This window comes from Channa argus, chromosome 14 (assembly GCF_033026475.1).
Source record: "Channa argus isolate prfri chromosome 14, Channa argus male v1.0, whole genome shotgun sequence".
In the NCBI taxonomy this organism is placed as follows: domain Eukaryota; kingdom Metazoa; phylum Chordata; class Actinopteri; order Anabantiformes; family Channidae; genus Channa; species Channa argus.
Genome location: NC_090210.1, coordinates 465,649 through 484,271, shown reverse-complemented (window position 1 = coordinate 484,271; position 18,623 = coordinate 465,649). Strand labels below are relative to the sequence as shown.

Here is an 18,623-nt window from a genome sequence, read left to right as displayed (position 1 = left end):
ATCCTCCCTACAAATATTACAGATAGATCTTCATGTACAACAGCTCTAGAATCCTCAATAAGGCCCCAATCCATCTTAGACTGTTTTTCACCCATAGATCTCACTGAGCTAAGTTCAACTATCGCCTCCTCAAAACTAACAACATGTCTTTTAGACCCTGTTCCAACCAAATTGCTTAAAGATGTTCTACCTTTAATAGACACTTTCATATTAGATTTGATTAACTTATCTTTAGAAACTGGCTATGTACCAAAGGCCTATAAAGTTGCTGTAATCAAACCATTACTTAAAAAACCCTGTCTTGATCCAGGTGATTTAGCCAACTATAGACCAATATCAAATCTCCCGTTTATCTCTAAAATCCTGGAAAAAGTAGTTGCAAAACAATTATGTGATCACCTTTACAGGAATAATTTGTATGAAGACTTTCAGTCAGGATTTAGAGCTCATCACAGTACAGAAACAGCACTGGTAAAAGTCTCCAATGATCTTCTCCTCGCTTCAGATAACGGACTTGTGTCCGTACTCGTCTTACTAGACCTTAGTGCCGCATTTGACACCATTGACCACAACATTTTATTACAGAGACTAGAACATGGATTTGGGATTAAAGGAACCACATTACATTGGTTTAAATCTTATCTGTCAGACAGATTCCAACTTGTTCATGTTAATGATGACTCTTCTTTATGCACCAAAGTTAGTTATGGAGTTCCACAGGGCTCTGTGCTAGGACCAATACTTTTTAATCTGTACATGTCACCTTTAGGCAAAATTATTAGGAAACATTCCATAAACTTCCACTGCTATGCAGATGATACCCAGCTCTATTTATCTGTGAAACCAGAAGATACTAACCAATTAGTCAAACTTGAAGCATGTCTAAAAGACATAAAGACCTGGATGTCCTACAATTTCCTACTTCTAAATTCAGACAAAACTGAAATCATCCTCTTTGGGCCTAAAAACATGAGAAATATGCTGTCTAACAATATAGTTACTTTAGATGACATAACTTTGGCCTCCAGTACTGCGGTGAGGAACCTTGGAGTTATTTTTGCCCAGGATTTGGCATTTACGTCACATATAAGACAAATCTCTAGAACAGCCTTCTTCCACCTACGGAACATTGCTAAAATTAGAAGCATCCTGTCTCAAAGTGATGCCGAAAAACTGGTCCATGCATTTGTTACTTCTAGGTTGGACTACTGTAATTCCCTACTTCTGGGGTGTCCTAATAACTCTCTAAAAAGCCTTCAATTAATCCAAAATGCTGCAGCAAGAGTGCTGACTGGATTAGGAAAGAGAGATCATATTTCACCTTCACTAGCTTCTCTTCATTGGCTTCCCATAAAATCTAGAATAGAGTTCAAAACCCTCCTCCTTACATACAAAGCTCTTAATGGTCAAGCTCCATCATATTTAAAAGATCTCATAGTCCTGTATCGCCCGATTAGACCACTTCGATCCCAAAATACAGGCCTACTTGTGGTTCCCAGAGTTTGCAAAAGTAGAATGGGAGGCAGAGCCTTTAGCTATCAAGCTCCTCTCCTGTGGAACCAGCTTCCAATCCAAATTCGGGGAGCAGACACCCTCTCTACTTTTAAGACTAGGCTTAAAACCTTCCTTTTTGATAAAGCTTATAGTTAAACTGCTCACTCAACCTGAACTAGCTTTTCTCTATACATTTACTTGTCACCACTGTATACCATTAATTCTATATCCTACAACCTGTACGATGCTTTGTTGTTGCTTTTTTGTTGTTTTGTTGTTGCTTTTTTGTTGTTTTGTTGTTGCTTTTCTTGTTGTTTTGTTGTTGCTTTTTGTTGTTGCTTTTCGTTGCTCTTTTCTTTTCTTTCTCCACTTTCCACTCACCCCAACCGGTCAAGGCAGATGGCCACCCACCCTGAGCCTGGTTCTGCTGGAGGTTTCTCCCATTAAAGGGAGTTTTTCCTCTCCACTGTTGCCTAGGGCTTGCTCAAGGGGGATTTGTTGGGTTGCTTCTACATACTTGTGTAGTCTGGACTTTATTCTGTAAAGTGCCTTGAGATGACTTTGTTGTAAATTGGCGCTATATAAATAAAGTTGAATTGAATTGAATTGAATTACTATAGGTTTCCAAATTGTAGCCTTAGCTTGACGCTCTCGTGTCACTCAGTCCACATCCACAAATCCACAGGACCACTCGATGAAATTGACATGTTTACTTAGACACACGTATAACGTGTACATAACAGTCTTCAACATGCAGAAATTTCAACAGAACATCATTGGCACGAAACACTCAAAAACAAAAATAAAAAGAGAGACGTAAAGAGAGAGAGAGGTCAAAAAACTATCTGGCTTCACTGTCCTCTAATTTCCCCAAAAAACCCTGTTTTCGTAACCTGTCACCTGACTTCCCCTCCCTCTATTCTATCAGAATAAAAGTACTTATTTATTCAAAAATAACAATCATAGTTTCTTTCAGATATAAAGCATTTTGAAATCAACCAAACACAATACCCATCCAAAAAATTAAACAAACTTGCTGAATATGGCAAATATTTCTTCCACTTATTTTAAGACTTTATCTATTAACTTAAATTGCTGTAATCAACCAAACATAAACTGCATTTAGGCTCCTACAATTACAATAAAGTTTCTATTCTATTCTAAAAACTTCACCATGTTTACAGTGTTACAGTGGCTTTATCAATGAGAACAATTGGCTCCTAGGAGCTACAATGGTCCATAGAGCTGGGTTTTTGAAGACTGTGTGGTTTTGTCATATTGAGGATTATTTATTAAAGAAAATCCTGATTAGTGCAGGGTTAAGCAGCCTATAAAGCATCACTCTTAAGTGTATCGTTTACTTTTTATGTCACCAGTTGAACAACACTTAAAGCTGTTAGTCAAAGCCACTGCATCAACTTTCTTAATTGTCAAAACTAAATAATTCCCATTATGCTTTTTAGTTCCTGATGTTCCTTTAATTTAATCACTGGCTGGCCTGTGAACCCCTAAAGGATTTAAGTCAATAAATTCTGTTTAGTGATTACAATGGGTCTGGGTGGAATGTATTTCAGAGTTGGACATAATAGTATGTATGCATATCCCACTAAGCAAAGTCCCCACACAGCAAATCTCAGGCCGTCCACTATCTATTTCGCAGCATGCAGGTGGCTGATGGGGGGAGTTTTTAAATTAGCTGTGGAGGATACCAGGAGATCAGTGGGAGTTTTTACTGCTGAGTCAGTGGTGCTGATACAAGTAAAGATGAATGCCAAGGTCAGCAGGACTAACATAAATTCTTCATTCCACCAGCTCATCCTCCCAATGCACCTCCCAGGGAGCTTTATTTAACAGCATTATCAGGAGAGACATTTAAGAGATCACAGTTGTGAAAACTGGTCTGTAACAAATTAAGTTAACGTGGAGGTTGCGTTCTGAAGCTGTTGAATTGCAATAATATGAAGATATTGCAATACTGTATTGTAAAATTCTGTTATCCAAATTCCTAATTTCAAAGAAAATGTAATTTAAATGAGTCCGTAGCATGTTAACACGTGTGTTATGTTCCTGAACTAATAAATGCTGATGTATCATTCTGAGTTAACCAGCTGTGAGTAAATAAAGTGGTTAAAATCAGTTCCACCTTTACAGTGATCTTTGACCTTTTTTTTATTATTAACTGGTACACCCTGGACAGATCACAAGTAGGAAACCCACGCAAGCACGGGGAGAACATGCAAACTCCACAAAGAAAGGCCACGGCCAGCCGGGGCCGAAACCCCCAACATTTAATAATATTAACACAGCTTGGATAGAACTAAAGGCTTGTGTGACAACAATGACATGGCCAGCTAGAATAAAGAAAAAGAAAAGGTCTTTGGTGAATAGGAGTGCTGTGAAATATTTTTAGCCAATAACAGACCAATATCTAATCTCCCCTTTATTTCTAAAATAATTGAAAAACATAGTTGCAAAACAATTGTGTGATCACCTTTATAGGAATAATTTGTATGAAGACTTTCAGTCAGGATTTAGAGTTCATCATAGTACAGAAACAGCACTGGTAAAAGTCAACGATCATCTCATGGCCTCAGATAATGGACTCATCTCTATACTTGTTCTGTTAGATCTTAGTGCTGCATTCGATATTATTGATCACAAAATTTTATTACAGAGACTGGAACATGAAATTGGGATTAAAGGAACTGCACTAGGTTGGTTTAAATATTATCTATCTGATAGACTTCAATTTGTTCATGTTAATGATGAATCCTCCATGCACAAAAAGGTTAGCTATGGAGTTCTACAAGGCTCTGTGTTAGGACCAATACTTTTTACTTTATATATGTCTCATTTAGGCAACATAATTAGAAAACACTCCATAAATTTCCACTGCTATGCTGATAATACCCAGCTATATTTATCTATGGAACCAGATGAAAATAATCAGTTAATAAATCTTCAAGCCTACAAGACATAAAGGCCTGGATGTCCCACAATTTTTTACTTCTAAACTCAGACGAAACTGAAGTCATAGTATTTGGGCCCACAAATCTCAGAAATATGATGTCCAACCATATTGTTACTCTAGATGGCATAAGTCTGGCCTCCAGTACTACTGCAAGGAACCTTGGAGTTATTTTTGACCAAGATCTGTCCTTTAACTCACATATAAAACAAATCTCTAGAACAGCCTTCTTTCACCTACGGAACATTGCCAAAATTAGGAGCATCCTGTCTCAAAGTGATGCCGAAACACTGGTCCATGCATTTGTTACCTCTAGGTTGGACTACTGTAATTCCCTACTTTCAGGATGCCCCAGTAACTCCCTAAAGAGCCTGCAATGAATCCAAAATGCTGCAGCAAGAGTGCTGACTGGAACTAACAAGAGAGATTGGCTTCCCATTAAATCTACATAGAATTTAAAACCCTGCTTCTAACATATAAAGCTCTGAATGGTCAGGCTCCATCATATATAGAAAACCTCCTAGCACCATATCATCCCAGTAGACCACTTCGATATCAGAATGCAGGCCTACTTGTGGTTCCCAGAATTTCCAAATTCAAAAAGCTATCAAGCTCCTCTCCTGTGGAACCAGTTCCCAGACTTTGTTGTGAATTAGCGCTATATAAATAAAGTTGAATTGAATTGTTTTCGTTTTGCATATTTGCTCCTATAATCCAGTTTCTTACCACAGTCCAAAAACATGCAAGTTAGGTTAATTGTTGAATCTAAAAAATTGCCTGTCAGTGTGAATGTGAATGATTGTCTGGCTGTGTATGTCTCTCTGTGGCCCTGCGATAGACTGGCGGCCTGTCCAGGATGTACCCCACCTCTTACCCGATGACAGCTGGGATAGGTGTCCGCCTTTGTCGTAGTTAGTGTTGTGTCCAAAAGAGACACAGCAAGCCAGCAAAAAAGAACTAAGTCTAAACAGCAATATTTTATTGTCCCACTGCAGTCTGCTTCCCCGAGCATTGCTGCTCTGGTCTTGAGCTTTCAAAAGTAAAAGAAATACCAGAATTTCATTTGCAAATCAAGTCCAAGTTTGAAAAGCTCATTATTTCAAATATACACAGGAAATAGATGCAGTAAACAGCTATTGCGAACTTAAATGATTATGTTATGTCACACTTTAAAGTCACAATAAATAATTAATCAAAATATTTTTGGTTGGAACTGCAGTATGCAGGCCCTCAGGCCTCAGGTCTAGTGGTGTTTCAAACATAAATCATAATTGTTCAACCATATGTAAAGAAAAAAAAATTTAGATTTAGTCATTTTGCTTTTTATCTAATGTGACTTATAACTGAGGAGTGAGATTCAGTGTTTTGCTCACTGTGACATGTGGACTAAACGATTAGGGGACAATCATAACATGTATTATTTTAATTCAATATTTAATTAATAAAAAACAGTCACTGAGGATTTAAGAAATGGTCCTTAATCTTCTATGCTTCTAAGTGGTTGGTCTGGTGTGTGTGTGACATCAGAAAGGATAGACGGTGCATTTAAATTCAGTGGTGTTTCTCTGAACGCTGGTTCAAATAACAAATATTCAACATGGTATAGGTCTAATAGGTAGAAAGAAAAAGCAAGGGAAGTCTCCCTGTCAGCCACAGTACCCTTGAAGACCAAGTGATCAGCTAAAAAGCTCTTGTGTCACATTAAGTTTAAACTACTGAATTAGAAGACAATTATTTCTTATGCACTTAGAAAACAGCAATATACTTAAGTGTTCCTGAGTCAAGAACAGATAGCAGGAAGGTTACGCTGCCAAAGCATCATCTGTCCTTACTTCTGTTGAATGCAAATGACATGAGAGTGAGGTAAGGCATAGTGCAGGGCATTATCATCGAGTCATTTAGGGCGGATATTAACTGCAGCAGTAGAACAGGGTGGAACTAGGTTTCCTGTATATTTCTTATGTGCAATTTCCTATCATTCTTCTTTTGAAAATGTCCAGAAATGTCCCAATATTCGTGCTGTAAAAACTCACTGATCTGGATAATTTTGAGAAAATTTTTGGATAAAATATTAAAGGAGCTAACTACCTTTTAATATCCACTAATTTGAAGGATTAATTGAAAGAGTTTGGCAGGAGGTGGAATCATTTTTCAAATTCAACAGTTTTTAATTTCCTAAGGTCTTATTGATCCTGTGGAAAAATTCCAGCCAACTCTTACCTGCAAGGCCACCCACCACCAATCACACAACTTTCAAACTCAAAGTCCCATTGTTGCTCTTTTCTTCCCTCAGCGCTCATAGACTGAACACTGAATTGGAGTATCTGACCCAATACACACGAGATTACAAGAAACCACTAGAAAACTAAAAAAACTATAGAGCAGAAAATTAAAGCTAGAAATCATCCTGAAATTACCCTATTGCATAATAAGACTGTTACAAAGAAAATGAATGTCATTAATGAATAATAGGTTTGATTACACCTGAATCCAATTAGCTTTCATTAAAGCTAGTTAGATAGAGATTAATTTCTTTATTCAGCCAGGCCTTTGAAGTTTTTTAATGGATTATATTTTTTTGTGTGTTTTTAAGCAAATTGGGCATAATTAACTCTTAGGAAGAAATGTCTTCATAAATCCGCTTAGTAGTTTTTACAAAGATTTCAACATTCACCAGTGTTTCCTTATTGGGGATTTGCGTTTAGGTAAGTACAAAATCTACAGATGTAAACAATTTTCACAGTTTTAGAATGTTTTCACATGTTGAGAACAGATATAACAGATTTATTTATTTTTTTTTAACTTCTAAACTCACACAAAACTGAAGTCATAGTATTTGGGCCCAAAAGTCTCAGAGATATGATGTCCAACCATATTGTTACTCTAGATGGCATAAGTCTGGCCTCCAGTACTACTGCAAGGAACCTTTGAGTTATTTTTTATCAGGATTTGTCCTTTACCTCACATATAAAACAAATCTCTATAACAGCCTTATTCCACCTACGGAACATTGCCAAAATTAGGAGCATCCAGTCTCAAAGTGATGCCGAAAAACTGGTCCATGCATTTGTTACCTCTAGGTTGGACTACTGTAATTCCCTACTGTCAGGATGACCCAGTAACTCCCTAAAGAGCCTGCAATTAATCCAAAATGCTGCAGCAAGAGTGCTGACTGGAACTAGCAAGAGAGATCATATTTCACCTTCACTAGCTTCTCTCCATTGGCTTCCCGTTAAATTTAGAATAGAATTTAAAACCCTGCTTCTTACATATAAAGCTCTGAATGTTCAGGCTCCATCATATATAGAAGACCTCATAGCATCATATTATCCCAGTAGACCACTTCACTCTCAGAATGCAGGCCTACTTGTGGTTCCCAGAATTTCCAAAGGTAGAATGGGAGGTACAGCCTTTAGCTATCAAGCTCCTCTCCTGTGGAACCAGCTCCCAGTTCAGATTCGGGAAACAGACACCCTCTCTGCTTTTAAGTCTAGGCTTAAAACCTTCCTCTTTAATAAAGCATATAGTCAGTTATAGTTATGCTGCCATAGGCTTAGACTGCTGGGGGACCCACCCCCCGATGCACTGAGCCCCTTTCCTCCTCTTGAACATCTCTCCTCTCCTCTCACCCCGCAATTGTCACCACTGTATCTTATTAACTCTGTGTGTTCTCTTCCGTAGTTGTCTCTGTCCTCCTCTGTCCCCCTCTCTCTGTCCCTTTCTGCAGGTGCCCCCGGCTTTGAAGCTGTGTGTCTTCCAGCATGCAGCTACTGGTCCTACCATCCTGCCCGATGTTTTGTTGTTGCTTTTTGTTGCTCTGTTCTTTTCTCTCTCCACTTTCCACTCACCCCAACCAGTCGAGGCAGATGGCCGTCCACCCTGAGCCTGGTTCTGCTGGAGGTTTCTTCCGTTAAAGGGAGTTTTTCCTCTCCACTGTTGCCTATGGCTTGCTTTGGGGGAATTGTTGGGTTCTCTCTATACATCTTTATAATCTTGACTTTATTCTGTAAAGTGCCCTGAGATGACTTTGTTGTGAATTGGCGCTATATAAATAAAGTTGAATTGAATTTAATAAATCTGATAAAGACTTTTCCTTAAAGAACAAATTTACTCCTTCCATAAAGAACAAATTTAAGAAAAAACTTATGATAAACTTATTATATTTTTGGACCAAGTACCTCAGAAAAAAGAAAATACAATTACAAGCATTACTCCAACACCACATTACTAGCTGATTAGCTGTAGCACCACTGCACCACCAGATGGAAGGATATTTAGATTTTGATCTAGTCTGTGGGCAGCAGGAAGAGAAGCATTATTAATTTAAAGATGAAATTGTAAAATCTTGACTTTACACAACTGCCTGGGAAAAGGCTGATTGTAATAAATAAAGTTCTCTCATGCTATTAAATTTCACCAAAACCTAATGCTCAGGAGTAGTTCAGTTTTGTCACAGTCCAACATGAAAGCAGACCAGAATGAATTGGGCTTTTGGCCCTCACTTTGATGTATGAGACCTCTTTCAGTTTAAGTTTGAATTGTTTGTTTTCTCATCTCTCTGCTTTCATCCTTCCCTCTCCAAATCTCATTAACATTCCATCTAAAAAAGTTCAACAAGTCTTGCTTGCATTTTTACAGTGCTAATGATGGTAGAGACCTGGTTAAATACATTATATATGTTAGTTACAGTAAACAGTATGTCTTTGAACAAGTGCATTGTGGGGAGCAGATCCTCAGTGAAAGCTGTGGAGGGGCACTTAAAGCTTATTCTGCAAATAGTGAGCTACAACTTTTTATGACCACTCTCAGATGAGTTGGCCACCAAGAAAAGACTACAGGGAGGTAAAGCTTCTCTATGCAACAGTGATAGGCCTGAGGATGCAGGATGCTAGTAAGGTTACAATCTCAGTGTCAGTGTATAAGGCCTATTCTAGCTCAGCAGCTTTGTGTAAAGACTTAATCGCAGCAGTGATAAGCAATTATTGCTTATGTCACTCAAAATTATATAGAGACAAGTCCCTGCACACTGATAAGGTTGTGTTTCCCTGTGCCTGACTGTAACTCTTCCTCAGCCTCCACTATTTCTGATCTCTTTCATATCAGTTCAGAAAGCGGAGGGTGAACAGTTGATCATGTAGATAAAACAGTGAAGTAAGAAGCTGTATGACTGCTGGTAACATAGATTCTTTGACGCTTTTGTCAACGTGTCATTAGCTCAGTGTGATCACACTAAAAGATTTAATGCACAGCCAGAGGTGGGTGACATTGTTAACATCAGTTACAATGTTGATCTGTTTGTCATTTTCTCTCTCTCTCTCACACAGACGCACGCACACACACACATACACACAGACACACACACACACACACACACACACACACACAATCTCAAAGAAACCACTGATGGATTAAAAGCTCATTCTCTAGGGGACAGCTGGGTCCAAAAAACAGTTGGTGGTCAAGGAATTCCTATGTTGTCTCTAACTCGCATTCACATATATGGATCCAAATACTGAAGGTGTAACAACTGAATATTCACTGTGAATAACATACTGGCACTACCCAGTGTAACTTATATTGAAAGAATTCCATGTATTGAGACCTATGGATGATAATTTAACACATGGATATATCCTGCATGATAGGAGATACAATTTGGCTGAAACCAAATAAATTTCTTTTGATTCCCTTGCAAAACAGAACCCGAGAGCAGCATTTGTCTCGACTGTACAAAAGTTGTTTAAACTAAAAGAAGAAAAAGCTCACTGTTGAGGCATTTTCCGAGTCCTTTAAGACAGAGCAAATGAGCTACTGGGACTCGGCTTAGAAAAACAGTGAATATTGGCATGTTGTTCTTACCATAACTACTTCAGCAGGAGCAGGTGAACCTTTGTTTGACAAAGGAGAAAGTAATTGCCCTGTCTGTCTGGTTCCACTGTTAGCCACATTTGTGCACTGCCACACCAAAGTGTTTGTTGTGTCTTGGGTCCCAGCTCTACAGTATACATTTCTGTATATATGTATAAACAAGGCTCCTTGTTTATCCTTGAAATATATACTATAGGACTATATATATATATATATATATATATATATATATATATATATATATATATATATATATATATATATATATATATATATATATATATATATATATATATATATATATATATATATATACTATATGACTATATACTGAAATGTAATTTAAATCTATATCTATGGACAAATTCCATAGTCCATAATTAATCAATTCTAGATACAAAAGCTGTAGCCATAATTCACAAAATATTTTACACAGAACATTCCTGTTAAAGAGAAATAGACCTCTGCCCTATATACAACTCCTGAGACATATTGAGGAATTAGTTTAAATGCCTTACAACACACTTTTCTACATCTTTCTTATCTCTTCTTTAAACATCTGACCTTAACCTGCTTGCCTTCTACATCCATGGTTCACACCCTAAAATTTGTCAATGCGGCAAGGGTTTTTGATTGTACTCCCTGGGGGTATGGGAATGAGACCAAAATCAAATATGAGGTCTTGCACGGAGTGCTAATTTACCGCAGGGCTCTGCACCTGACTGCTGGTAACATAGATTCTTTGACGCTTTTGTCAACGTGTCAACCTCAATATCTTCTGATTAGAACTAAAAGGTTAATGCTAATAAAATCCAGACAGGCAGCAGTCATTCATGACATTGGATGGATACAGACCTTTTTCTCTTTTTTCTCACTCTCCCTCGCTCTCTCCGTCTGTCTCCCTCCCTCTCTCTCTCTCTCTCTATATATATATATAGTTTCATCTTCTCAAACCAGGGTCATACAGAAAACACAGGACAGTGATGAAAAGAAAAGCCTGCAGGCAGCAGCTGAATAATCCATAAAATAGAGACGACCATTAACTGACAATGTGAGCAAACCAGCTATGAAATATGGACTTCATTCTGCCAATGATTACATTAGATTGGGAAAACATACTCAACATACTGTTATGACCAACAATAAACATCTTGAGAATAACACCAAGCAAAGCATGCAGACAATCCTCACTTTAATATGATACAAATCAATACCCCAAACAAGAATTCAGACATTTTTAAAGTCCATACCAAGATAAAGGGACAAATGAAACGTGTTGTCAGTGTGTGTGATCTCTGCACATTAGTTTAGCAAAAGGCTTCACTGTCTGCCGAAGACTGTAAATGGTAAATGGCCACTTTTATAGTTTTTTTATCCAAAGCACTTTAAAATGATTCCCATTCACCTATTCACACACCAATGGCAGTGGCTGTTAAGCAAGCTGCTCACCTGACCCACCGGGAGCAACTTGAGGTTCAGTGTCTTCCCCAAAGGCACTTAGACACGTAGCTGGGCCGATCCAAACCGATCCTGGTCTGTAGACGGCTGCCTTACCAACTGAGCTACAGCCGCCATATTGTATGTATTTGGTGAGAGGTTTCACTCAATAACAACTCTGAACAACAAAATGGACTGAATGCCTCTGTGGACCCAAAAACATTTTGAGACTCCTTCTCTAGTAAAGCCACCAGGTGATTCATAATCTCAGAGTTTAAACGTTTATATCAACAAATCATTTAATGAAATTGGCTCTGATTCAAGAACTTCAGTAATCAGTAGCTTGTTAATATCCAAAAACAAACAAATAGTAACAATCAATTAGTGTACTATTTATATTGGGCATCTTTGGCAAAAATAGTTGATAAATTCAGACAAAATAAGTAAATTCAGTTTAGTGTCCTGCCCTGCCCTGCAGGGGGAGCTCCCAGCAGGAGACTGCAACAACCATCACATGAACAAGAAGAATCCAATCTGCAGTCTGCAAAATGGAGAAGACGCCAATTCTTTACTAATTAAAAAAACAACTTTTCTAAAGACACAGCAAATCAGACACCTTTTTATAACAACATCTGCAGCAGCTGTAAAGTGCCATTAGCATTACAATACAATAAACTGTCCACAGGGGTTGAACACGGGGAACTAATAGTAAAATGTCTGAGCTGACATGACAGATAAGGCTGTTTCTTTGTCAGACTCCGATTTGTTAATAATAAAATAGACTAGAACAAACCATTTGGATTTGATTTGTTAAAAAACAGATTGTTTAGCTTCATAATTGTTACTTATGCAAAGATCTGACCACAATAAAGACAATGTTACAGACAAAAGATCATTCTCTTCTGTTTATGGTTTGGTGCAGTAACTGCACTTGTTCCTAACAATGTTCTTCAGGTAACCAGGGAATGAGTTTACATGCACTTAACAAAACTGCTTGCTGGAAATCTGCTGCTCCTCTAGCTTGGACTCGTTTTGGGAACATGGCTTACTAATTTTACCTGTATAGTAATAGAAAAAGCCTGAATGTTTTTTAAACAGCACTGTGAGAACGTAGTTAAAAAAAGGTAAAAAATCACAACACTAAAAATACAGTAGACCATGATCAGTAGTAGCACTGGTGGATGAGAAGGTAGAATACATTATTTGTTTCAGCTGTATTTACTTGCTCTATTACTCTGTATTGTGTAGAAAGACTTTGGTATGGAGGCTCTCTGTGGCGTGTTTTACATATATTTAAATATACAGTTTTTGTTGCCTGACATGTTGCACATCCACTCAGCATTAGTCACACTTTGGTCAGGCATGGTTTAAAAACAAAAAGGCATTGCACTGTGTAAATTATTACACAGTGCAATGCCTTTTTGTTTTGTTTTTCATTAAGAAAATCCACTCACTACTCTCCTTGTCTGCACATTGTGCTTTTATAAAAAGCCAATTAAAAACCTTGTTACATATACAATATGCATAGCAGAAAATGTAATTGTAATATATGTAAATACCTACCCGAATTATATAATGTGATTGTAACCAGTGTATACAAACACACTAATAAAGCTCAAAAGTTTTTTTGTAGATATTTTACATTAAAAGCCTTTGATTTAAATGCCTGGCTTTTAATGTGAAACACCTCCCACTCGAAACAAGGGTGAAGTAGGTGAAATTAAAAAGAGTAATGAAGCACGACAGAAATTAGTGCTACAGAAGCGCACAGACTAAATGTCACGTGAGTGAGAAACTATATGATGACATTTATTAATATGTTGCTTTAATTACCATTTTATTCTACACTGATAGCTTATAGGAGATGGAAAATTTAATAATAAGATGAAAAGAGGCGCTGTGCTGGCTGAATGACGGCACTGTAACAACTCTCTTAACCATCTATATAAGTTTGCATATCAAGTGGTAATTTGGAGAACACTAAAACCTGAGAGCAGCGTTTATTGAGTGTATCTTAGTGGACAGTTGTATTGCTTTAAACGTAATGGGGCTAGGCAGTTCAGCCAAACTGAACAGAAAAAAGAGGGGGTGGCAGAGCTGCTGCATTGAAGTCAACTGTTTACCATTGATCCAAAGTCTTGCTGGCTTTGGGGCCCTATAGGCCAGCACTAAGCATAAATCCTTGGCTACTCTCCTCCTCCTCCTGCAGCTGGCCTTCCTTGCCCCACCCCCCCTTCCCTACCAGCCACATATATGTTCACAGGATTGCCTCCACATGTGCCTGTCCTCTATCTCATTATAGAGACCTTGCTGGATTCCCAACCAGTGCTGCATTGATTGTCTAAATATTTGCATGAAAAGTATGAGAAATAGTTAAGTGTTAAACTGGCCAATTACAAAATAAAGCGACGGACTTATAGATTGATCCCCCAAATCCAGAAAAGAAAGGTGTGTGCGTATAAGTGCGTGAGTTTCTAAAACAGTTTGAACACCCCCAAACTGACAGCTTAACTTGCACAAAAAATCTGCCAATCATTAGGTTGCTTTACAGCTCTCTGACAACTGTACCCTCAAATCTCACAGCCCATAACTCCTACACCCTACACTATATGGAACCTGAGGAATGATTATAAACATATATTTGCTAATAATAAAACATAGCTGTTGTAATTGAAGTAGAATGTGTAAAAAACGTACCAAATTACACGCAACAGGGCCCAGTGAGGTCAAGGTGCAAGAACATGGATCTGATTTGTTTTATGCGGACCATAATATCCATTACTTCATTTTGAAAACCTCCCTCAGAGTCTTTGGTAAGACTCCACCAACTCGTCCTATTATATATGTACAGAGGTCACTACTGGTATCTGACCACCTGCACTACAGCTGGGAACACTGCACATACGTGCAGGGTCAACAGATTTTTACATTCTGTACTGGTCTTATTGTGTTGCCTGTTACATGGTACATTTAGATATTATGCAGATTAATTACAAACTAAAGAGGAACTTAAATTAGTGGGCACACATCTTCCATGCATTAATGCATGACACAAATATAATGACTGAATTTTTTGGTGAATATAGAATCAGACCTCAACTATCTGAACACCTATGGGACCCAAGAGTTATACAGTGCATCATCAAACACTAAATGAGAAGAATGCTGTTCCATCTTTTTACTAGAGTTCCAGAGATGTGGACAATTGTTCAAAGATGAAGAAGAAAAATCATAAAAACGCTGCAGGTTTAGCATACGACTTTTATCAAGCTGATTGATAAAAAATCCTACACCATGAGTCATGGTGATAATTTTCTCCCACATGAGTCATGAAAAGTATGGGAACACACCCACCCCTGGGCTAACTGTTGCTCTGACAGACCTTTATGCCAACTATGCTGTCATCAGGAAGCTCCTGAAGGCTGAAACTAACAATTACGCTATTACAACTATTATTGTTACTAATGCAATCACTGGTTAGTATAAGAATAGTATAAGAAATTACCAGAACCAAGCTAGAGCTCATATGGTTTTGTTTTAATAGTTTAGGCATCAAACATCAGTTGTAGCTTGTCTTTGGAGACTATGTTTTAAAGAAATATTTGATTTTTTGGCTCTTTTCTCAAGACAAGTATAGACAGGGGTTTCTAAGGAAAGCGGTTTTTATTTTGCCATTTTTAGTTCTAATTTACATTGAACAGGTTACTCTCCCTATAGAGCAAAAGCCAAAAAGAAATCTATATTATTGTTTTACTGGACGTTGTAAATGGTCTGCACTTATATAGAGCTTTTCTACCTATTGGCACTCAAAGCGCTTTACACTGCTTCTTATTCACCCATTCACACTCACAATCTCACACACACACTCACACTGATGGGGGACAACACTGGGGCTCAAAGGACACTTCGTCAGTGTCAGTGGCAAAGGTGATGACCGGAGGAGCCGGGGATTGAACCAACAACGGTGAGATTGGTGGACAACCGCTCTACCTTCCTGCGCCACAGTCGCCCATTGTTACAACTTATACCTTACTTAAGATATTAAATAAATGAGAGGGCATGTGTGATATATATAAGAGCATTCACACTTGAATTCCCTGTGCTGTTGTGGTCCTGCTTGGTAGTAGGGCCAACAAATAATTCTCTCCTCCGCTATATCAAATTGCTGTCTGTACTAGTAAAATCTGTAGAAGATAAAATAGTCAAACATTTGTCAAACATATTGAATATAGCAAACATATAAAGAGTTAAAAAAAAAATTGCTTGAACCTTTGAACTTGTGGAAGACAGCCCAAAGTTCAGCAATGTCAGTGGCAAAGGTGATGTCCGTGTCCAGGACGATCACTCTCTGCAGATCAGATGGCAGTGTCTTGGTGAGTACTAGCTTCATCAGACCATAGATCCCAGAGTAATGTTTGTTAGGGATCCATGACACCTCAGACTGAAACACAAAAACAAGACTCTGCTTATTTGCTGTTAAACTGGATGCATTGTTAATAATCTAGTTTACAGTATAATCTTAGGAACACAGAGTTCATAGCTTGTAGAAATCATAGCAGTCAGATTGTGGTGTGCAACAGGTTAGTAAGTAGAAAAGAATACAGCTATGAGTAATCATTTTTGGCCTCCTACCTGATTTACAGCCTTCTCTTGTGATAATCCATAATGTAGAAATTAAACAAATGTCTTCATACAAATACTGCATCTGACATGATTGATGCTCCCCTTTCATGGACCCCTTTTATGGAATTTAATCCTAAAAAGTTTCAACAGCACATCTACGTCCTGTGTAGATCTTTTGGAGCCAGTTGTGAGATTCTATTTCTGTTTTTTAGGTCAGACATGCGATCATCATATTGTACTGTAGTTTTGCTTGGTTTTACTGTGAAACTTCAATCTAAACTCCATCATCAAATTTGTATCTGTTCAACCCTTAGAAATGTCTTTTAAAGCAGCATGCAACAAAAGCATGCTGAGACTTGAATATATCATCTCTTCTGACTCCTCACAACTTAAATGGAATAACAGAAAAGAATAACAACATTTGCTTTCTACAAATGATTCAAAGTACCTGACAGAACAGGCAGAAAAACTCGTTTGTACAACATTATTTGTGTTTTTCATGGAGCGACCCAATAATACATTACAATTTTCTGTGAAAACTTGAATTGTATCATATTGCTGAAGGCAAGGTTGAACAGTGAGGTGATGAAGAATCAGTGTTCTTCACCTTCAGCTCATCTGCATCATAGAAGTCGACCCTGACAGCAGGAACCATCCAGGTATGGAACAGAGAGGACAAGATCTGCTGAGCAATGGAGTCTGTGATGAAATGGAAGTGCAGGGGGTTCCGCCTGTGAACACACAAACACAAGCTTGAACAAGTTCAGTGTTTTTATCAGAAATGTCCTGATACAGATTCACCCTGGTAGTTCTCTGCTATAGTTCCTCTAAAAGAGCCAATCTGTCTGTCAGACACATTAAGGGAATCTTTCTGGACTAACTGGATCATTCTGACAAACAACCAAGCTTGTCTCTTCAGTTCACTGCAGTTCATAAGTAACTTAGTTCAATAGGTATTATGTTTTAAAAGATGTAATCGTGACAGAGTTAGATTTTCTATTATTTTTTTAAGCAAGTCACAGATTCAAACTGAATGCATGTAAAACATGTTAACAGACCGAATTAATTTGTTTTTCTCCAACATATTAGATCTTGCTGAACAATATCCACCTACAGTGGTAAATGGTCTGCACTTATACAATGCTTTTCTAGCTATTGGTATTCAAAGTGCTTTAAAGTGCTTCTGATTCACTCATTCACACTAACAATCACACACACACACACACACACACACACACTCACATCGATGGGGAGCTGCTATGCAGCTGGCCTACACTCCACGGGAACAACTAAGTTGGGGTTCGACATGTGACCGGAGGAGCAGGGATTGAACCAACAACTGGACGATCCTGTGCCACAGTCACAAAACTTCTGCAAAATAAAATTATCCCCAATGACTCTTTGCCCAGAGTGAATGACATAGATGGATGAGCAAAAACTTCCTCCAAGCTGACAGTTCCAAAATTGAAGCCTTTCTGGTCTGCACCCCACATCAGGTCCAGTCTTTTTTCATAAGCACCTTCACCTTTTCCCAAATGGATATTTCCCTCTCATTAACAATGATCCTCACCTAACATTTATTAACCACAAAAAACATCTGTGTAAGTCATCTTTTTTCCACCTCAAGAACTCTGTCCCATTCTCACACTATCTGATGCAGAAAAACTTGTCTAAACTCCAGCTTCTACAAAACAGTGCTGACAGGATCCTGATGAGAGTGCGTAAACATGAGCACATCATTCATATCCTCAAGTCCCTTCACTGGTTCCATGTCTCCAGAATTCAATATAATATATATTGCTTTAGTAAAATATCAATGCATCCATGGCAAAGCCCTGGTCTACCTCAAGGAACTCATTAGTCAGCAAATTTCCCGGCTCTCTTTCTGAACTTTTAAAGGCCTTTTGAGATTTGTTCCTTAATGAAAAATGCATTAAAAATTTAATTATTTAATAATTTTTTATTACTACTACTGCTACTACTACTACTACTACTACTACTACTACTACAACAACTATAACTACTACTACAACAAGCCTTTTCAGTATGGAGTAGGATCCATGCTAAATAAAGGTCCCTTACACACGATGCAGATCACCCACTCTCCCATTGGTAAAGCATCCCAACATCATTATGTGTCTACCACTATGCTTCACTGATGGTGTTAGGCAGGTATCCATCATCTTTTAATGAGTTCTGCTTCTAACACATGATCATCATTTGAATCCAACCA

The 18,623-nt window shown here is 38.0% G+C and overlaps 1 protein-coding gene across 1 annotated transcript in view; it reads right to left on the bottom strand.

Moving 5' to 3' along the window:
- The window catches only part of large1 (LARGE xylosyl- and glucuronyltransferase 1), a 129,022-nt gene that overhangs the window by 41,064 nt on the left and 69,335 nt on the right, over positions 1-18,623 (bottom strand). The window contains exons 5-6 of the mRNA XM_067474409.1: positions 16,998-17,121; positions 16,037-16,208 (exon numbers count right to left, since the gene is read on the bottom strand). Coding sequence (XP_067330510.1) covers positions 16,037-16,208; positions 16,998-17,121 — 296 coding nt within the window. The remainder of the gene's footprint in view (positions 1-16,036; positions 16,209-16,997; positions 17,122-18,623) is intronic.